At 56.1% G+C, this 21,760-nt stretch overlaps 1 protein-coding gene across 1 annotated transcript; it reads right to left on the reverse strand.

Moving 5' to 3' along the window:
• Positions 1 to 614: 614 nt before the first annotated feature.
• LOC126285044 (uncharacterized) lies at positions 615 to 7,311 on the reverse strand. The gene is made up of 2 exons (XM_049984367.1): positions 6,412 to 7,311; positions 615 to 701 (listed from the first exon to the last, which is right to left on the reverse strand). The coding sequence occupies exons 1-2, from the start codon at positions 7,309 to 7,311 to the stop codon at positions 615 to 617; spliced, it is 987 nt and encodes a 328-aa protein (XP_049840324.1).
• Positions 7,312 to 21,760: the final 14,449 nt, after the last annotated feature.

Genomic DNA, 21,760 nt, shown 5'->3' on the forward strand with positions numbered 1-21,760 from the left:
GCCGCCGCCTCCAGCTCGGATGTGACGTCCTGGGTGCCTGGTCCACGAAATGGCGCCTTAAGTTTAACGCTGCGAAGAGCCAGGCTGTCATCTTTAGCAGAAGGATGATGCCACCGGACCTACCGCCGGTCACGATCATGGGGGGCCCCATTCCATGGTTGCGGACCGGCAAATATCTCGGGGTGACATTGGACAGACACCTGACGTGGCTGCCACACATCCGCGACGTCAGAGGGCGGGCAGTGGGGCGCCTTCGTGCGCTTTACCCATTCCTCAATCCCTCATCGACGCTTCCTCCACGCCACGGCCTCACCATGTATCTGTCCCTCGTCCGACCGGTACTGGAATATGCGGCCGTGGTGTGGGGTAACGCGGCAGCGACGCACATTGCGACGCTTCAACGCGTGCAAAATAGGGCGCTGCGACTTGCGCTCCACAAGCCGCCTCGCTACCCAGCAAGGCTGCTCCATGAGGAAGCGGGCATCCCTTTCCTACGGGACCGCTTCCGGCAAATCGCCAGGGTGTTCTACAGCGATGCAGAACACTCTGCCAGTCGCCTGATTCGTGGTCTGGGCCGCCAGGTCCACCATAGGCCAACGACTCGATGGCCAGATCTACTGCGAGAGTAATTTCTCTCGCAGCACGATGTCGGTAACAAATATGGCGTCGCAATGACTGACGCCTAGTGAGGACAGCTCACTCTGTTAGGAATAAAAGCACCCTGAAGATGTCACTGCAGGAACAGCAGCACCGCTGCTTAACCTGCCCCTACACCTGGCATATGAAGCCAGCATTTTACAGCGAGCGAGCGAGCGAGCTGGGCGCCACAACCGTAGCCGACTCGCTAGCGCCGGGTGAGGAGCTTGCCTTGCTTTCTGTTTTTTATATTATTGTGGTTGAGACGCTTGAAGAAGAAGAATGACAGGCCGCGGCAAGGGAGGAAAGGGGCTCGGCAAGGGTGGCGCCAAGCGGCACCGCAAGGTGTTGCGCGACAACATCCAGGGCATCACGAAGCCCGCGATCCGCCGCCTGGCGCGCAGGGGCGGCGTGAAGCGCATCTCTGGTCTGATCTACGAGGAGACGCGCGGAGTGCTGAAGGTGTTCCTGGAGAACGTGATCCGCGACGCGGTGACGTACACTGAGCACGCCAAGCGCAAGACTGTGACGGCCATGGACGTGGTGTACGCCCTGAAGAGGCAGGGGCGCACCCTGTACGGTTTCGGCGGTTAGGCGGTGTGAGACCGAAGGAAGGAAAGAGAGATTGAAAAACGGCCCTTTTCAGGGCCACCACAGTGTTCGGAAGTTGAAAAGTGCGAAAGAGTCTGTGTTGCTGGTTTTTTTTTTTTTTCCTTTTCCTTTTTAGTCTACTTGGCCTTTTAGTTTTGTTTGGAGTTTTTTTTGACGTGGTGTGCGGTGCGGTTGGGAGGGAAGGAAGCGTGCCCTTGCGTTGTGTGAGCTCCTTCCTTCCTTCCCCTCCCTCTTTGCTTGTATGCTTCTTGTCGGTGGATGGGCTGTGTGTTGCGGCGCGGCTGAGTGCCGAGGGGTTATTTTTGAGGTGTGTTGTTGTGCGCCACGTGTGCTGGTTAATGGTCGCGAGACTGTGCGTGCGTGGAGTGGAGTGGAGGAGGTGGCCAAGTACGTGTGTACAAGATGGCGGCGCCTGTGTGTGTAAGAAGGAAAAACCGTACACAGAAAGAGAGAGAGAGAGAGAGAAAAAGAAAGTGGTGCGACGAACGACTGGAATTCTGCTTTGGACGTAGGTTTGTGTGGTGGCCCTGAAAAGGGCCGATTGTGTTTTGTTTTTGAGCCGAGGCGGCAAATGGCGCGCTGCGTGCCAAGGGAGCACGCGGCGGTTGCCGATTGCGCTGTCTCTCTTTTAGGCCTTCTTCTCGGTCTTCTTTGGCAGCAGGACGGCCTGGATGTTGGGCAGGACACCTCCCTGTGCGATGGTGACGCCCGACAAGAGCTTGTTGAGCTCCTCGTCGTTGCGTATGGCGAGCTGCAGGTGGCGCGGGATGATGCGCGTCTTCTTGTTGTCGCGGGCCGCGTTTCCGGCCAGCTCGAGCACCTCAGCCGCGAGGTACTCCATGACGGCGGCGAGGTAGACGGGCGCCCCGGCGCCGACGCGCTCGGCGTAGTTTCCCTTGCGCAGGAGGCGGTGGATTCTGCCGACCGGGAACTGGAGCCCAGCCCTGCTTGAGCGGGACTTTGACTTGCCCTTGACTTTGCCTCCCTTTCCGCGTCCGGACATGGCGATGGGCTAGTTTGGAAAGAAGCGAGAAAGAAAAGCACAACGCAAACGGTGCGAGCCGCAGCGAGTCGAGCAGCGGAGTGCGTGCCGGCGCCGGCGGGGTGGGGGTCCTTTATGGGCTCGGGTGCGGCGGCCGGTTGCGCGCGCGCCCCATTGGTCGGCGGCCGCAGCAGGGCGAGCTGGTAAAGGTGCGGCGGCGGCGTGCGGCGGGTGCCACTGTGTGGGGAGACGCTGACTGGAGAGGAGCGCCTGACTGACTGACTGACTGCGCGTGCCTGCCTGCCTGTTTGTTCGTGATGCCGCCCAAGACTAGCGGGAAAGCCGCCAAGAAGGCTGGCAAGGCGCAGAAGAACATTTCGCTGACGCTGACGCTGACGCTGTAAAGACGAGCCGATCCTTGGCTCGAGAATGGTGCAGTCTAGACAGATTTGTCATTCCTGCGGTTCCTGTGGAAGAGAGAAGAAAAATATATTAACACACTTGTTGATTTTTCCATGCTGGTGTGACCTGTAAGAGAAAAAGTAACACACTCTGCTGGGGGATTAGTAAAAACTTAATCCCTCAGCAGGTCAGGCCAGCGCGTGCTTGGCCTGTGATGTGGTTGTTGGCCCAGTCCACGGATGAGCCGGTTACGGGAGTGTTCTGTCCTCTCGTAGAATTTCCTGGCGATGGTGCGGAACCTTTCTCGAAGAGGCAGGATTCCGGTGTCCTCGTGGAGTTGGCGCGTCGAAAAGCGCCTTGGAAGATGCATAGCAGTCTTCAGGGCGCGGTTCTGTATCCGTTGCAGAGTCACAATGTGAGCATCTGCGGCTTTCCCCCAGACCACGGCCGCATACTCTAACAGTGGGCGAACCAATGCTAGGTAAAGCGGTGGCAAAGTTGACTGCGGGTTTAGCAGTGGATACAGGGCGCGGAGGCGTCCAACTGCTCTCCCTTTCACATCACGGATGTGATGCTTCCAGGTGAGCCTGCGGTCTAGGGTAACCCCTAGGTATTTTGCCGTCCCACTCCATGGGATGGGTTCTCCCAGGATTTCGAGCGGCGTAAGCCCTGGCGGCAGAAGTCTTCGAGTGAAGACGACTGCCTGGCTCTTTGTGGCGTTGAATTTCAACCGCCACTTTGTTGCCCATGAGCCCAAGGCGTCACACCCGCGTTGGAGGCGGTTTCTCAGCACCTGGGCATTCATGCTGCGCGTGAACAGGGCTGTATCATCAGCATACAGCGCCAGTTCGACTCCTGCCACTTTCGGCGCGTCTGCAGTGTACAGGGAGTACAGCGAGGGGCCGAGAACCGACCCCTGCGGCACTCCTGCACGTATCTGCCGGTCTGTGGACGTACCGTCGTCAGCCCTCACGTGGAAGGTCCGTTCGGACAGGTACGACCGCAGCAACGTCATGTGAGACGTCGGTATCCCTTGCTCAAAGAGTTTGAACTCGAGACCGTCGTGCCACACCGAGTCAAACGCTCGGGAGACGTCGAGGAACACTGCGCCAAGGAATTCCCTTGTCTCCAGTGCCCTCATGGCCGGTTCTACCACCCGCAACAGCTGGTGGGAAGTGGCATGCTCTTCTCGGAATCCGAACTGCTCGTCCGGGATGATGCCCTCCTGGGTGACGTGTCGCATCAGTCTTCTCGCGTACAGCCTCTCGAAAACTTTCGAGAGGGACGGGAGTAGGCTGATGGGTCGGTAGCTCGATGCCTGGCGTGGGTCCTTGCCAGATTTCAGGATGGCCACGACCTCCGCGTGTTTCCACGCAGAGGGGTAGTCACCCGATCGGAGAATCTCGTTGAAAACATCGGCAAGTTGCCGGTGTAGGCCCGGTGGAAGGTTCTTCAGCAGGAGGTTTGTGACGCCGTCGCTGCCTCCGGCCTTCTTGGGGTTCAGCGAGCGAAGTTGCACCGCAACTTCCTCCTCCGTTATCGGCTCGATAACGTCGCCTTCCTCCCTTGCGCCGCGGAAGGTTGGCAGTTGCTCGTGGACTCGCCGCATGTGGTCGTCGTCGATGACGTCGGCCACCGGTGTAAAGTTGGCTGCAAAGGCGTCAGCCAGGACGCTGGCTTTCGCGTCGGGGTCGCTGGCGAAGTCGTTCCCGACCTGTAAAGGCGGTATTCGCTGTCGCCGGCGTAGGAAGGACTTTACCACCCTCCATGCACTGCCATCCTCAGGATTGAGGGTAGACACAAGGTCTTCCCATTCCTGGTTCCGGTGATGCTCGACTGCTGCCTTGATTTCCCGTCTCATGCGGTTTAATCGGCGCTTCGTGTCTGGTAGGCGAGTGAGCTGCCATTCACGAAACAGTCGGTTCTTCTCAGTGATCGCGTCCAATATAGGGCGCGGTAGCTGTCGCGAGAAGTCTCGTGTTCCCTGGCGACGTCTCGGCGTGGCTTCCTCAGCTGCTCGGAGTATTCTTCGGGTGAAGAATGCTAGGGCGGCGTCTGCCCCTACCACGGTGGGGTTTGGCGCGTCCTCGAGCAGTTCGAGCGCTTTCATCCGAAAGCGCTCGGCGTCGAGCCTACGATAGCTCGGACGGCTGTCTGGAAGAGAAGTTCCGGCCACGTCGAGGCCAAAGATGACTGGTACGTGGTCGGAGGAGAGAGCGTTCCGCGTCTCAGCGGTCGCGAAGTGCCCGATGCCCTTCAGAAGGGCAATGTCGAGCACGTCGGGCTGTCCCCGTGCAGGGAAGATCGTGGGGTCAAACGGCCCCACGGTGATCGCGCCGTTGCGGTGAACAACGCGGGAGAGGCGGCGCCCGCTGCGGCTAACAGTTCGCGAGTTCCATTCGGTGTGTTTCGCATTGAAATCCCCGGCAATGAAAACTCGCCCCTCCAGCGACAGCAGGACGTCGAAGTCGGCTTCGTCTAGCGGTCTGCTAGGCTGCCGATAGACCGACACGAAAAGGATCTTTCCGGCGGTGGTGTTGACGGCCACTCCCGTGGCTTCCAGCGCGTTGAGCGCTGGCAGTTGAACTCGGTGGTGGCGCAGTGACTTCTTCACGTAGATGGCAGTGCCGCCCCCATGGGTGGCTCTGTCATCTCGGTAGCAGCAAAAGTTTGCTGCTCGCACGTCGACCCCGGGTTTGAGGAAGGTCTCCTGCACAAGGCAGATGTCGACCGCCTCGTCCCGTAGGAATTGGCGAAACTCGCCCTGCTGAGGGTGGAGACCCCGAGCGTTAAACGTGCAGATGGTTAACCCATAAATATGGTCGTTATCCATATTAGGGCTGGCTTCTCCCGGCGGTGGCCTGGAGGGCCGCCGTCACTGCTCCCACGAGCACCGGTAGCTGAGTCATCAGCTGGTTGAGCGACTGCAGAAGCGCGGCCAGCTCGGTGGAGTCATCCTTCACTGTTTCGGGAAGGTTCGACTCCATCGCGACGTTTCCCGTAGTCGGCAGCGGAGCGGCGTGCTGAGAACGCCCTGCGCGGGCGGCAACCATCCTAGCAGCCGCGGGCGCCGGCAAGCCGACACCCCCGACCGCAGGCGGTGCCGCCGGCGAGGGCAGCTGCGACGGCTGCGGTGCCGGTGCGGCCCCCCCCGCGAGCGGCCCAGGCCGCTCGGAGGGGGCGGCCGGCTTCCCCTTAGCTGCATCCGCAAAGCTGCGACCCGGGTTTACGCGGCTGGTGCGCTTCCCTCGCTTGAAGGCGACGCACCCTCGGTAGCACGCGACGTGGTCCCCGCCGCAATTGCAGCACGTCGGCTGGTCTTCCTTCTTCTTGGGGCAGTCCCGCGACTGGTGTTGCCCTCCACATTTGCAGCAGCGCTCCGGCATCCTGCAAAATTTGGACACATGGTCCATGCGTTGGCAGTTGAAGCACTGGGCTCGCCTGCCTTTCGCCCGGAGTGGTTCGACTTTTACGTCGAAGTCGGCAATGCTGTCAACCTGAAAAATTTTCCGGTTGTCAACGTTGTCAACCAGAACCACTAGGGACAAGGGCATGTCCCTGTGGGTCCTGGGTGACTTCATCAAGCCGATGTGGCGGGTCTGGAAGCCGATCTCTTCCAGCTGCCGCTGTAGGAACTCCGGTTCCATCTTCATAGGCAGATGGCGAATAACTGCCTTCAGCTGCTTCAGCTGATCGGTGCTCTGCGTAAAGCAGTGCCACTTCTCCGATTCGCAGAGCTGCATGAGTTTCGCGTGGTCCTCCATGCAGTCTGGTCGAACCTTGTACGTGTCGTTGCCCGCGATCATCTTTCGCGGTTTTGCGACAGCGTACAGCTTGCCCTTCAGCTCGGTATAGCTGCCGGGAAACTGAATAGAGATATGCGGCGGGCGGCGGGGCGGTTTCGTCGCCGTGGTCGGCTGTGTCCCGTCCCCGTCGGTCTCGGCTACTTCCGGCAGGCCCGCGAACCGGTTTGCAGCCTGGACCGCTTCTGGCGTCACCAGTTCGAACGCCCTGGCTCTCGCTGTATGGCGCCGGGGGGGCGCGATGAAGCCTTCTCCATCGGGTTGCCTCGGTGACGTGGTCGTCCTACGGCGCGCCCTCTTCTTCCGCCTGGCGCGACCGGAACTTGCCTGGGGGGAGGGAGTGTCCTCTACGGCCGCGGCTGGGCGCTTCCGTGAGGTTTGCTCTACCTCTGAAGGCTTGTCCGGTTCTGCCAGACTGCACGCTGGCGATGGCGTGGCGGGCTCTGTGGCCGGCGTGACTGCTGGCACGGCAGCTGTCGTGGCGGTTACATGTGCGCGCATGTCCGCGGGCACCAAAGACCGGAGTTTCAATAGTGCCCCCGCCCTGACCTCTTCTGTCCCCGTGGCCAGCCGCTGCATACAGCTGAAGCTCTCCTCTGCAGTCAGGCGCGCGATGGCGGCGGCAAATTCCTCCTTTGTTAGGGGAACCGGCGGCTCTGGCCGTCGTCGCGGTCCTGAGAGTGTGCGGGAGCGGCCACGTGCGTTCGCGGAAATTTCCGCGCCACCACGGCGGCCACGTGCAGCACTCTCGCTCGTCGTCCTCGTCGGTGATGGCGGGTCAGATGCTGCCGCCGTTAGGGAGACCTCCCTTGGACGGCCATCCACCGCGCCCTGCGTCTCGCCGGAGCGATCATCTCGCTGCAGCTCCTCCTCCATGTCGCGACCCCAACACGACAACTTTGCTTTTTTAGAAAAGACGACAGATTTTGCTTTTCAGATTGTGGGGTCACGCCACGTGGAATTTGCCACCTGAGTCCCTAGCAGGCTGATCCGAACCTAGAAGGAAAAAAAAGGAAACACCGGTGAACGAGAACACGCAAGGCGAGAAGCCAAATGCGTGAACCCGCGCAGCCGATTGCAACACAACCGCCAAACAAAGGAATAGCCTCGGTAGCGTCAGCTAAGAGCGTCCGCTCGCTTCGGCATCCACAGCGCAAGTGCGTGTGCGTCGTGCGTCCTGTCAGTCAGTCAGTCAAGCGCTCCGCTCCAGTCAGCGTCTCCCCACACAGTGCAGAAGAACATTTCGAAGGGCGACAAGAAGAAGAAGCGCAAGAGGAAGGAGAGCTATGCCATCTACATCTACAAGGTGCTGAAGCAGGTGCACCCTGACACGGGCATCTCTTCGAAGGCGATGAGCATCATGAACAGCTTCGTGAACGACATTTTCGAGCGCATTGCGGCCGAGGCTTCTCGCCTGGCGCACTACAACAAGCGCTCGACCATCACGTCCCGCGAGATCCAGACCGCTGTGCGGCTCTTGCTGCCTGGCGAGCTGGCCAAGCACGCGGTGAGCGAGGGCACGAAGGCGGTGACCAAGTACACGAGCTCCAAGTAAGGAGGTGGCTCTTGGAAATAGGAGGCTCGTCCGCGGCGCGGCGAAGAAAAGAAAAAAAAAACGGCCCTTTTCAGGGCCACCAAAATGCCTTTGCGGGAAGGGCGGAATTGTTGTTGTTGTTGTTGTTGTTGTGAGCGGGTGGACGGCGGCACAGCTGTAGCTGTAGCTTGTGGTGTGGTGCGGCGCCGGCGCCTTTGGTTTTGGTGTGACGTTGGGATACGCACTTTAGCCACAGCCGGGTCGTGGGCGTGGGTGTTTCGAGACGTGTTGGTGTTAGGGGGGCGGATCGCTGGAGTTGGCTTGTTTGATATATTTTTTTTGTCCCCTTTGTATGGTATGGCCGGAGGTGTGGAACGGAAAGCAAACCGCGATTGTCGGATGTCACACCGTTGGTGGCGAGGGTGAGAAACACGTTGCCGCCTACAGCTGCTTCTACGCCGAGCGGGTGCGTTAAGTTAGTTGGTTGGTTGGGCGACGTAAAAGTGGAGCGTGGAGGTGTGTGTGAACGTGAGGTGACACGCATTGCATTGTATTGTATTGTATTGTATTGTATTGTATTTGTACGCGCGAGGTGAGTTAGGAGACCACGCGCCACGACGTACGGTGCCCTCTTTCGACCTGACGTCTGACGTCTGGTTTTTGTTTGTGGAGGCGGTGTCGTCATTCTGGATGTACGTGTATTTTCCGCTCAGTTGAGTGAGGTGACGCGAGACGACGGCGTCGGTGGTGTTTTTTTTTTGTTGTTTTTTTTTGTTTTGTTGTTGGCGCCCCGGGGATGAAGAGGGGCACCCGACGGTAACGAGAGGTTGCACTTTGTGATCGGTCGAATGTCCGGGGAGCGAGGAATAGGGTGGGGGGTTGAAAAGAAACGCCAGTGTAGGGCAACGGGACGGTGAACGTTCCCGTGGTGTCGGAGGTGTGCAGTGGGGGGGAGGAAAAAAAAAAAAAGCGCGTAACGGCGCGGCTGCCGTGGTGGAAACGTTCTCTCCAACTTTGGTGGTGTCCCCTGTGTGTTTTGTTGTTCTCTATATCGTGTGTCCCCTCGCACAAGACGCTCTCTGGGCGGGTTTGATTCATTCATTTTTGCATTGTCACGTAGCGTAGAATGGAATGCGCAAGAGTTGAGTGAGACTGGCGACGGTATATGGTCTGAGGAGCGTCAGCTGCACTGCGCTCCCCGGAAAAGAATCTTGGATGCCGTGCTAACTGAAATTTGGTGGACGGGGTTCTCAAGGCTGTTTTCCTATTTTGTTGTTTGTCTCTAGTTAAGATGGTGAAATGACGTCGAAGGAGCAGTATTGTGCTCACAGAAACGGAAACAAACTGTTATGGAAATGCCCTAGTTTGATGAAAGGAAATGTGTGTTGAATACAGGATGGTAAAGACCAAGTGCGTTGAAAGAAACGTTGTGAAGGAACGAACGTTCCCTGAATTGGTTTCTTTTTGTTCCCGAGTTGTGTACAATGGACGACGGTTGTGCCATATCGCAGCATTGCATCATCCCCAGGTTTTATTTCAATTGAGCGATAAAAAAAGGAAAAAGAGAAGAACAAGAACACTATCGAAATGGTCTATGGTGTGTGACCCACAATTGTTGTCTTTAAATCACTTACCCAACCATGTCGTAAAAATATTTTTTTTACAGTGGCTGCCCAATGACCTAGATATAACAGAGAGAGAGAAACACATGGCGTGTCAGATGTTTGTTTTCTTTTCCCCCCCGTCAAGTGGCAAATGCGAACACCGTGAGCTGTAATTGACGATCGACACTAGTATGGCGCGAAAAGGGGGTGCGACCTGTGCAGTTGTGGGTGAAACTTTGGGTGATGGGCTGTCATGCGGCATCGCGTGCGTTCATTACCCCTCGGCGGCGGCGCCGCAGCTCCGTCCAGCTCGCGCTCTCGGAAACAACCCTCTCGTAATGCCGCGTCTCCGTCACTGCAATTTTCAAAGGGAAACCTGTGTGGCCGGTGGGGGTGTGTCAACCGTTGGCCTCAAGCTCCGCCGACAAAAAGTGTTGAGTGTATCCAGTGTGAGAGAGGTTGACGCTTTTCGTGGTGTGTGTGTGTGGCAATGTTTTGAAAAGTTTGCAACGTACGTTAAGAAGTGTTGACGCTGAAACTTGCGGGCTGTGTGGCCCTGGTGGTTGGCTGGCTGGAGACGCGGGCGTGTCCAGTCGGTCGGTTGTTGTGGCTGAAAGGTACGTATACGGTTCCGCCGTCCCGTCGGAACTGCGTCTGTCTGGAAGGTATGACGTGACGTGCAGTTTTTATTAGGTCAGCCTTGTTGTGTATTGTTCCATTTGTTGCTCACTCGTCACCCGTATTTGGTGTGGCGATGTATGTGGACGTACTGCTGGATCAGTGTCAGGGTTTCCGTGGGAGGTGTTGGTTGGGTTGGATTTGCCTGACACGGCTGAGTCCGCAATTGGCCTGCCGTCCGTTGATGTGATATGTGGGTTCTGAGGAAGAATGTGTACGAGATAGTTGCCCTGCCCTGCCCTGCCCTTCCCTTTCTTTCGCGTTCGTGTGTGCCCCCCTTGTTGTGTAGTGTGGGTTGAACATGGTTCTTTACCGAGTGGGGGGGGAATGGGATGGACGGATCCGTTGCTGTTGCTGTCACCGTCAAGACAACGCACGCACGCACCCCTGTCCTACGAGAAGGTGTGTCAACCGGGGTTTCGGTAGTCGTGTGTGTAGGGGACGGGGAGAAGCAAAGTGGAGAGAGCGGCACGGGCAGAGAGTGGAATTGGGGCGCGTTGATGTTGGGAAACATCCCCCAAGGGTTGCGGGATGATGTGGCGGTGAGAGCGGGGGGCGGGGGAGAAAAGAAAAGCGAAAAAGAACTAAGGAAGAGGAGGAGGCGTGCGTGTGCGCAGTGGCGGGGCCCCAAAGACCTGTCGTGTGGTGTCGGCCGAATGCGAACGCGAACGCGTGTGCGGGGCAGCGTCGGCACGGAGAAGCGAGGAGGAGAGAGAGAGAGAGAGAGAGAGAGAGAGAGAGAGAGAGAGAGAGAGAGAGAGAGAGAGAGAGAGAGAGAGCTGGTCTGATGGGTATTTTTTACCCCCTGTACTCGAAGGACCGGATCTGTCCTTGATCCCTGCCTTCTGTCTGATTATGTTGGGTAACAAAATGATGGGATGATAGGGTCTCTTGGGTGTGTGTAGATGTTTGTTGTTTAAGTGAGTGTTATGGTGTTTGTATTTTATTTTTGTTTATCATGGTATGTTGTAGTTTGTGGTGTTTTGTCGTGATGGGAAATGTCGTTCTTGGGTCGGGTGGATTTTGTCCCAGATTTCTGATGAGTGGGTGGTTCGAATCCGTGGTTTGGTGGAAAAAAAAAAAAACTTTATGGATTTTTCTTTGGATGATTTCCGGGATTTTGAGTATGTTATGGTTTGTGTATATGTCTCGGTTTGTCTGGTACCGGCCGGCATCAGCAGTAATTCTGAAGTATTTGTTCTGCACCCTTTTTTACTCTTGTTATGTTGGTGTCTGCGGCCATTGACCACATTTTCAGAGCCGTAAGTGATGGCTGGTTCCTATGACGGTTTTGAAGATTTTCTTTTTGGCGCGCATATTTATTCTGTTTCCTTTGATGATTGGGTACAGTCTGAATATTGCTGCTGCAGCCTTGTTACAAACGTGTGTAACATGGTCTCTAAATGTCAACCTCTTGTCCAGCTTGATGCCTAGATACTTTATTGTGCCTGACCATGGAAGATTGTTATTTCTGAGGCGTATATGCAGGTTAGGAGGTATTCTTTTTGAATGTGAATCGTATTGTATTGCTTGGGTTTTCTCCGCGTTTATTGTTTTTTTTTTTTTTTTTGTTTCCATTGGTTAGCCCATTTCTGGATGGATTGTAGGTGTTGCTCTATTTTTGTGACTCTATATTGCAGGTTAGAACTGCTGCGGTAGACTGCAGTGTCGTCTGCAAATAGTGACAAGTGTCCTCCCAGCTGTTTGTTTGTGTATATTGAGTAGAGAATGGGCCCCAGCACTGAGCCTTGCGGGACTCCAGCCTCTATGGATCTAGTGTTACTTGCCGCTCCTGGTACATGGACATAGAATGCTCTGTTGCGGAGAAAAGAAGCCAATAATGTGGATGGGGCAGTTGTAGTGGTGGAGCTTGTAGATAAGGCGTTATCCGAATGCTTTTCCAATGTCAAGCAGGACTGCTCCAGTACTGTGTCTAATGTTTCTGGCCTGACATATGTGCTCGACTAGTCTGGTCACCTGGTGGGTGGTGCTGTGTTCTTCGCGGAATCGGAATTGTTGTGGGATGATTATGTTGTTATCCTTTAAGAATTGAATTTCTTCAGTTCAGTTTGAATGAGCTTTCCGAGAACCTTTCCAAGGAAGTTGGCCTATAGTTTTGCGGAAATAATAAGTCCTTGTTTGGCTTTGGTAATGTGATGACTCGGGCCTGTTTCCAAGTAGTTTAGTCTGAAGCAAGCATTATATATTGATGTTAGATAGATAATTGATAGTTGCTGGAGGTAGGTGATGTAGTAGTTGCGGTTTGATGGAATCTGGGCCTGATGCCTTCTTAGGATGTGTGTATGTTTGTGATGTGATAAGATATGGGGTTTCTGCGTTTATTGGATTGTGAAAGATGTTCTGATCGGGGCACTTAGGATGCGGTTTTACCCTTCTGAGTACCATTTCCTGGTGGTCATCAGTTTCGTCATCTACCGCTTCTGGTGCTTGGAATTGCCTTTCTAGTGAATCCGCCAGTGCTTCAGCTCGGTCTGTGGGGTCGTTCCTTCCCCATGTAGATGTAGATGTTTCGTGTTTAGTTTACGAGTTTTAAGAAATTTCCAGAATTTTTCCTGGTCCCTTTCTGCTTCTCGTAACGTTTCCTCCCACGCCTCGCTACCGTGGTTTTCGGAGCTCTCTTTTTGATCCTCCCGGCCAATTGCTCTGATTTTCGTCGGTCGGCTGGGTCCTTGTAGTTTTGCCATCTCTTTCTGGCGCGCGCGGGCTGCGGTTGGCGCCTTTGGTGGCAACGGCCGGGGCAAGCAGCGGTGTGTGGTGTGGTGCGGGGCGGGCAGGGGCAGGGGCAGGGGCAGGGGCAGTGGTGGTTGACGGATGGCCTGGGGGCCGAAAAACGGGCCGGCCGGCGGACGGCGGACGGATGTTGAGAGAGGCGGCGCGCACGCGTCTCGCGCGGACACAGGCGCCACAGCGTTGATTGGAAGGAGGTGCGGTGCGGTGCGGGGATGGGCCCAGGAAAAAAGACGGTCGTGGCCCCTGTCTTGGGTGCGTGTCGACGTCAGCACCGTCGGTGTGGTGTGGTGTGGGCAGGGAGGGGGGAAAAGCGGGCTGCGGGCTGCGGGCTGCGGGCTGCGGAGGGAATGGTGGTGGGGAGTAGGCACACATGTGGGCGGGCGCAAAATCGGCCGGTGCCCGTAAACCGCGGCGGGATATTGGGTGGAAAAGAGGGAAATTGTAGAAAGGAAAACAAGCGGAGGGGGCGAATGTGGTGGGGGGGACGGGCGGGGGCGAGGCGACAGGCTTGCTTTTTCTTTTTTTATTTTATTTTGTTGTAGTGTTTTTGTTTTTTTGTTTTTTTTTGCGTGTGTGTGGCCTTGGAGAGGCTGGTCTTGTCTGGCTTACGCTTTGGGTGCGTGTGTTGGTACTTTTTCGTTTTTTCTTGTTCTGCAGAGCAGGGGCGGGGCGGTGGGAACGGCTGGCTGGCTGTGCCCAGAGGAGGAGGAGGAGGAGGAGGAGGAGACGCTGGCGGCGGGCCCGGCTCCTGGGGCTGCTGTTGCATGCGCTGTGCAAAGAAAGGAAGAGTGGGTTTGTTTGGCTGGTGAAGTGCATTATTTAAGTGTGGGCTTGCCGGCCTGGCTCCGATGCTCAGGTAGATAGATGCCGGCGGCGACCGCAGGCAGGCGCGTTGTGTGTACAGAGGGACGAGCCATGTGTTTTGCAAGCAGGACGTGGCGTGCCGAGTGGAGAGGAGGCGGCGGCGGCTCGGCTCGGTTCGGCCCGGCCCGGCCCGGCCCGGTCCGGTCCGGTCCGGCGGTGCCGCGCTGTTGTCGCGGACGTGAGCGCCCCCTGGCGGGCGGGTGGTTGGCGGCGGCGTGGTGGACGCGTGTGGCAGTTGTGTGCACGGGTTGCTTGGGCGAGTGAGCAGTGGCTGGCGGTGTTGGCGCGTCGTCGGGGAGGTATGTGTTGCGGCCGCGTCTGCTGCGCGCTGCGTCGTTGTGTCGACTGTGTGTGGGCGTGGGCACGTGTGCTCTGCCGAGGGCGTCGTAAAAAAGTGGGTCGCGGTGTGCGTGCGTAGCCCGTGATGATGTATGTGCGTCGCGTCGTTGTGTGCGAAACGGATGCCGAGAGGTGTGTGGTAAGTGCGAAGCGCGAATGTGCGGCGTTTGGCGGTTTCGGTGTGTTTTCTGTTTTTGCGGCGTGAGAGTGGGGCTGGCTGGCTGGCTGGCTGGCTGGCTGGCTGTTGTTGGTTGCCTTGTGTGTGTAGGTTGATGGCGCGACGCGGAGGGGACGCCGTTTGCTGCGTGCCTTGCCTCGCGTGTGTTGGCGCGCCGTGCATGTGTTTGGGTCGTGGGGGCGGTGTTTTTGTTTGTATTTGGATTTTCATTTTTTGGCGTGTTGTGTCGTGTATGGCAAGGGCGAGAGGAGTAGTGCGGTAGTGGTAGTGCAGTAGTGTCGTTGCGGCACGGGCGTCTGGTGGGGCTGTGCGTCGTGGCGGGGAAGGTGTGTAGGTTGCGGCGATGCGGCGAGCCCAGCCCGTCGTTTGACGGTGTGCCGGGTGAGTTGCGCTGCGAATCGAGTGTGGCGGGAAGGGAGCTGCGTGGCGCCTGCGTCCGTTGGCAGCAGGGGCTGTGCTTTTGAGAGTTTGTTTGATTTCGGGACGACGACGACGACGACGACTGGTTGGTTGGTTGGTTGGTTGGTTGGTGGGTGGGGTGGCGTGCGCGTTTGTCGTACTGGGCGAGTCGATTGCCTGCCGGCTGGCGAAAGGTGCGCCGCCGCCCGTCTCGCGCTCTGTTTTTTTCTTTTTTTTTTTTTTTCTGTGTGTGTCGGCTGCGTTTTGTATGCGGTGCGCGCAAAAACGGTGGTGCCGAAAGTGTGCCGGCGTGGCGTTGCGACCGCGACCGCGACCGCGACGAGCCGCGGGCGCGCCATTTGGCTGGTGTTGCGTGAAGAGCGGCTGTGTACGGGTAGTGGCTGTAGCCGTACGTGTACGTGCATCCGGCCCGGCCGCCAGCCCAGCCCAGCCGAGTCGGGTGAGCGGAGGCCGACACGTGGTGGTGCTGTGCTCTCTCGGCTCGGGGGGGTTTGTGTGTGTGCGTGCGTGTGTGTCTCGTTCGCTCTCCGGAATCTGCTCGTTCTGCTTGATCCCCGCCTGTCGGCGTCGTTTATTTTTACTTACTTATTTATTTTTTACCTGTTGTTTGTTTTTCGACGTCGTCTTGCAGTTTTGTCCTTTGCGGCGGGCCGACGACCCGCCGCGCGACCTTATGAAACCCCAAAGCGTGGCGTGGCGTGGCGTGGCCGAGCCGCAGCAGCTAAGGGGGTGCGGCCGCCTCGACGCCTTAACCTCCTAAACTTCTTTAAGCCCTTAACGCAGCCACCTAAACTAACGTAACCTAACCTAAGCTCTTAGGCCAACCCGCAAGTCGCCTTAACCTAACGTACGTGACCGCAACCTTAGCTTAACGCCTACGTTAAGACGTGACGTCACGTCAACGCTTAACCTAACCCTGACGCCTTCTTAGCCTAACCTGACGTAACCTAAGGTAAGGTAACCGTTGAAGGAAAGAAACCACCTTTGTTTTGACGTTGAGGCGTGTAAGGTCGGCTGTGAGGGCAGATTCGGTGTGTCTGTAGTTGGGGCTGGCTGGTAATTTATTTTGTTTGTTTGTTTGTCGTTGTTTTGTTTTGTTTTGTTTTGTTTTCGCCTGTGGCGGGGGGGTTGGCGCTCCGTCGGCCGGTGCCATGTTGCGCAGGCGGCGATCGTAAAAAAGTAAAAAAAAAAAAAGAAAAAAGAAAAAAAATGTGTTGGAAGGGCTGTGGGTGTTGGCGGGCGAGGCGAGAGGAGGAGGACGGCCCGCGGCCGTGGCCCGACGGCTGCGGGCCGATCGGGAAAACGGCGGAAGGCGATGGGGCGGCGGAGGTGCGTTTGTGCACGGCCGTCATCGCCGCACGACTCGGCTCGTGTGGCTGTGGCGCCGGCCGCGGTGGCCGGGCTGCCGCGGCGACGGTGTGGGAGTTTTGACGAAGGTTTGGCCATTGTGGCGGGTCGTCGGCTGGGGCTGTGGGGGCGGCATTTGGGCGGGGGCGGCGATTCTCGACGGGCCGACCCAGGCTGTGGCGCGCGGTGGCTGCAGTTTGGCCGTGGTTTGCGGCGCCGCCGCGGCGACTGGTTGGCGACCGTGGTGTCGGTGTGTGTAGCCCCATCCTCGGTGGTTTGAATGGCGCGGGTGGTTGCGGCGCAGGTTGGGGGCTGCTCCGCGCAGGCTGTCGGACGTTGGGCGGTAGCAAGCGCGGGAGGCGCGGCGCGGCGGCGCGGCGGCGCGGCGGCGCGCCGAGTGGCGGCCGCTCTCTCGGCCGTCCGCGCCCGCCCGCGACACTGGCTGGGCCAGGCGCGTGCGCGGCTATTCTCTGCTGCGCGCCCCTCGCTGTTGTGCGTCGTCGAAGGAGAGAAGGAAGCGAAACCAAGGGGAAAAAAGAAAAGAGAACAAGCAAAAGATGGCAGACCAGGCGGCTACGAACGAGACTGCCGCGGCACCCGCCGCCACCGGCACTACGAAGAAGGCCAAGTCTGCGTCGTCTGCGAAGAAGCCGCGCGCCAAGCCTGCGCACCCGCGCACCTCTGAGATGGTGACGGCCGCCATCAAGAGTCTGAAGGAGCGCGGCGGGTCGTCGCTGCAGGCGATCAAGAAGTACATTGCCGCGCACTACAAGCTGGACGCGGAGAAGCTGGCGCCCTTTATCAAGAAGTACCTCAAGTCGGCCGTCGTGGCTGGCGAGCTGGTGCAGACGAAGGGGAAGGGCGCGTCGGGCTCTTTCAAGCTTGCCGGCGCCGGCGGCGGGGCGGCCGAGGGCGGCAAGGCTCGTGGTGGCGGCGGTGGTGCGAAGAAGAAGCGCGCCGCTCCGGCCAGCAAGGAGAAGAAGGGGGCCCGTGCGGCCGGCGCAAAGAAGGCTGGCGGCGTGAAGGCGGCGACCGGTCGGAAGGCGGGCGCCGCCAAGAAGGCGTCTGCGGCGTCGGCCGCTCCCGCGGGTGCGAAGAAGGCGGCTGCGGCCAAGCCGGCCAAGGCCAAGTCGCCGTCGAAGGCGAAGAAGGCCGCCAAGGTTCCGACGAAGAAGCCGAAGGCGCCGCGCCCGAAGAAGGCGACGGCGACGCCGTCTAAGGCGAAGGCTTCGCCCAAGAAGAAGAAGTAAAAAGGGCAGGGAAGGGTTGGCGGTTGACACCGTCGCCTGGTGGCCGGCGCGCAACCAGAGGCTGTCGCGCGGTCCCGGACAAAAACAAAAACGGCCCTTCTCAGGGCCATCAAAGCACGTCGGGAAGGTGTTGATTGTCGTGTCGTGGTCGGTCGGTTGCCTTGTTGTCTGTCTGTCTGTCTGTCTTGCTTGCTGGCGTTTGTTTGTTTCATGTGTGGATGGTGTTTGCGTGCCGCGGTGGTTGGATTGTGGGGTCGTTGGCGGGCGTGGGCGGCGGCGCGCGGTTGGTGTTACATAAAGTGTATTTTACTTTTATTATTTTTACCTATTTATTTTGCGCCGCGTTTGTTTGTTTGTTTGTCTTGGTGGTGGTTTTGGAATACTCTTTTTTGGCTTTGCTTTCCGGGCGTCACGTTTTGTGCCGTGGCCTGTGTGGGTGGCGCTATTGACGCTTGCGACTTGGCTCGGCCGGTGCGGTGCTTTTTTTTTTTTTTTTTTTCTTTTTGGAAACGGCGGCGCCGGGCCGGGGGTGGGACGACTGGACTGGAGAGTGAGTGGGGAACTAGTCGTTGCGACCGACAAAGTTTTGCTCGCGACGGAGAGACGTTAGTGGCCCTGAAAAGGGCCGTTTTGTTTGTTTGGCGGTGTGCGGGTTTAGGCGCGCTCGCCGCGGATGCGGCGCGCGAGCTGGATGTCCTTGGGCATGATGGTGACTCGCTTGGCGTGGATTGCGCACAGGTTGGTGTCTTCGAAGAGGCCGACGAGGTAGGCCTCGCTGGCCTCCTGCAGGGCCATGACTGCGGAGCTCTGGAAGCGCAGGTCGGTCTTGAAGTCCTGGGCGATCTCGCGCACTAGGCGCTGGAATGGCAGCTTGCGGATGAGCAGCTCTGTGCTCTTCTGGTAGCGCCTGATTTCTCGCAGGGCGACGGTGCCCGGCCTGTAGCGGTGGGGCTTCTTGACGCCGCCGGTGGCGGGCGCGCTCTTCCTCGCCGCCTTGGTGGCGAGCTGTTTGCGCGGCGCCTTTCCGCCGGTGGACTTGCGGGCCGTTTGCTTTGTCCGGGCCATGGCTACTGCGGATGCGGATGCGGCGTGGATATGCGTGCGCGACGGCGTCCGGTGCTGCCTTGACAACGGGCCCGCGCGCCTTTTTTTTTTTTTTTTTTTTTTTTTATTTTTTTTTTAGCACATTTCATTCCCTTCCCTTAAGGGGGAGGGCGGGCTATTCTAGTGCTTGCATTGCACTTTTTAGCCATAGGCGTGATTTACAAGTTAATTTTATTTTTATTACAATTGAAGTGCTTGCAGAAAGGTGCTTTACAAGTTTTTTTGCACTTATTGTGGTCATTTACAGTATACATTTTGATTAACAAACAAGTAACAAATAATATAATAATACATCAATAACAAATATATATATTTAGCAAGGTTATATTTCGGTTTAACAAAGTATGTAGGTTTTAACAATGAGAAATAATTAGAAATAATTAGGAGTTATGTTGGTTTCTCAATGTATATTTTACTAGAGTTTACAATGTTTATAATAATAGAATAGTACTAGAGTTTCTGTGTGTGATTTGTGTGTGATATTTCTTGATTTAAGTCTGTGTTCGGTTGTGGATCGGAGCAAATGAGAAGAAGTTAGTCTATGGGTGACATATAGTGGTGTTACTATTGTTACTAGTTTTGTTGTACGATTATGGCTATTTCCTATTTTCATATTGTCATATTTGGCAGTGGCAGATCAGGATTTAGTAGTTGTAGAGTACTCCGGCTAGTTTAAGTGTGCGAGTGTAGTTGTCTTGTGGTTTTGTGTGTGTGTGTGTGGGTGTGTGTGTGTGTGTGTGTGTGTGTGTGTGTGTGTGTGTGTGTGTGTGTGTGTGTGTGTGTGTGTGTGTGTGTGTGAGGGTGTGTGTGCCATAGAAGAAGGAGAGGGAGAGAGAGTGAGTGTGAGATGTGATTGGGTGTTGGTTTCTGTGTTATGTGTCTGTCATGTTTTATTGTCTGACGTCTAGGTGCGGAGGGGTAGTGGTATGGGTTATCAACGGTTCCATGGTGGGGGCTAAATCTGGGAAGTGGGTTGATGTGTTTTGTGCTACTGTACACGCTGGGCAGATATATTTGTGTTTGGGGAGTCGCTGAGTATGAGGTCTTGTTGTAATTAGGTTTTCCATGTCAGGTCTTTGCGTTAGTATTCGTTGTCCGTAGTTCGCGCGCAGTTTTGTCAGTCGTGTTTGGAGTGGTTCTACATTCACTATTTCGTATACGTCATTGCTGGGCGTCCTTGCCGGGAGTCTCGCGAGGTTACGGAGCAGTCGTCGTTCTGTGCTATATAGTCTGTCTGCTACCGTGTGCGGGATGCCTCCCAGCGGGGCGCTGGCGTATTCAAGGACAGGTCTGATAAAGGTTTTGTAAGTGTGTACGGCTGTTTCCATGCTGCAGCCACGGAGGCGTCCTTGTACTTGTCGTATCAGTCCTTGGCGTTTTCTGGTCTTGTCGAGAAGGTAGTTCAGGTGCGTCAGCCAGTTCATGTGTTTGTCTAGGAACACGCCAAGGTATCTGGCAGTGTTGACAAGTCTGAGTGGCGTGTTCCAGAGTGTTAATTGTATGTCGTTGTCGTTTTGTTGTCTCTTTTTGGTCAAGTTTCTGTGTCGAAAGAGTACAGTTTGTGTCTTTGCTGGGTTTGGTCTAATTCTCCATTTCTTCATCCAGTCTTCGAGTCGTTTTAGGTATTCGTCCGTCTTTCTTTGTATAGTTGATGTCCTGAGTGATGTGCACCAATAAGCTGTGTCGTCTGCGTAAAGGGCTATTGTTTCGTCTGGGGATTGGGTGGTCGGTATATCTGCTGTGTACAGCGCGTACAGTAGTGGGGACAGGATGCCGCCCTGTGGCACTCCTGCTTGTGGGGTGAAAGGTTGGGAGGAGGCGTTGTATACATGTGTCTTGCACACTCGGTCGGTGAGGTATGCTTTTACGAGCCGGACCATTTTGATAGGAATCCCCATCTCGCACAGCTTGTACAGGAGTCCGTCATGCCATAGCTTGTCGAACGCCCTCTCAATATCCAGGAATATTGCGAGGGTGCACCGTCCATTATTAAAGCCCTGTGTGATTCCGTTCACGAGTTTGAACAGTGGATCATTCGTGGAGTGCTTACTGCGGAAGCCAGCTTGGATCAGGGGAAGGAGTTCTTTCTGTTCTACGTATGTCTTGAGTCTGTCTGTGATGATTCTCTCATAGGTTTTTCCCAGTACGTCTAAAAGAGAGATGGGTCTGTAGGATCGTGGGTCTGTTCTTAGTTTGTCTGGTTTAGGGATCATGATTGTCTTGCTTGTTTTCCAGGCAGTTGGGATGGTCTCTGTGCTAATGCAATAGTTGAAAATGAGAGAGAGGATAGGGATGAGGGTAAGGAGGGGTGCCTTTTGTAGGTGAATTCGTCGTATGTCGTTTTGGCCCGGCGCTGAGTTCCGTCCCGTCAGTATCGCGTCCATTATTTCCTTGTCAGTTATAGGTTTGGTTAGAGAGTTTTCGTTTTCTGTCTCTACTGTGTGTGTGTTAAGTAGTCGTGGGAGTCGGAGCTCTACTGTTCGTCGGAAGACTTCGTCGAAGTTGTTGTCGTGTGGGAAGGAGTATACTTCTTCTAGCACGTCTTTATAAATGTCAGCTTGTTGTTGTGGGTCTGTCGTTGGCTCGTTGTTTGTAATTAATGTGTTGGTAGTTGTTGCTCTTTGTCCCGTCAGTGTTTTAAATCGTTTCCAAAATTGTCCTCCGTTTCTGTAGTTAAGTCTCTCGCATGTTTCTTCCCATTGTCTTTGTCGATGTGTCGAGATGATCTGTTTGACGCGATTGTTCAGTCGGTTCCAGGTTTGTCGTAAGTTCTGGTTGTTGGTTCGTCTCATCTCTCTTTGTAGTCGTTTTTTCCTTTGTATAAGGTCGAGAGCTTCTCGGGGGATAGTAGGCTTCCAGTTGTCTATGGTAATTTGCGGTATGGCTTCCTCGATTGCGTGTTTAAAAGCTGATTCTATTTTCGTCGTGGCGAGTTCAAGGTCGTGGTGGTCTGTCACGGTCATGGGGATGGATAGTTCTTGTTCGAGTACGTCTTTGTATTTATTCCAGTCGGCGTTTGAGTACTGTCGTACAGTTCGTCTGATTGGTGAGGGATTCGGTGGGGCTATTGCGTTTGTGGAGAAGAGGATGGGAAGGTGGTCACTTGTTATGGAGTTGCCGACTTCCGCATTGGCTATTGTGTCGCTCATGGTAGGGCTGTACAGGATATGGTCGGGCGCTGACGTTCCTCGGTGGCCAATAAAAGTGGGTTGGTAGATGCACCGCAAGGTGTTGCGCGACAACATCCAGGGCATCA

The sequence above is a fragment of the Schistocerca gregaria genome, chromosome 8, assembly GCF_023897955.1.
Source record: "Schistocerca gregaria isolate iqSchGreg1 chromosome 8, iqSchGreg1.2, whole genome shotgun sequence".
Taxonomy (NCBI): domain Eukaryota; kingdom Metazoa; phylum Arthropoda; class Insecta; order Orthoptera; family Acrididae; genus Schistocerca; species Schistocerca gregaria.

What these genes read in the sequence shown, in the direction of transcription:
- LOC126285044 (XM_049984367.1), bottom strand. Translation starts at nt 7,311, where the DNA reads ATGGAGGAGGAGCTGCAGCGAGATGATCGCTCCGGCGAGACGCAGGGC. An exon ending in CGGGCAACGACACGTACAAG is followed by an intron (nt 702 to 6,411) that starts GTTCGACCAGAC and finishes TATTCCTAACAG; the next exon opens with AGTGAGCTGTCCTCACTAGG.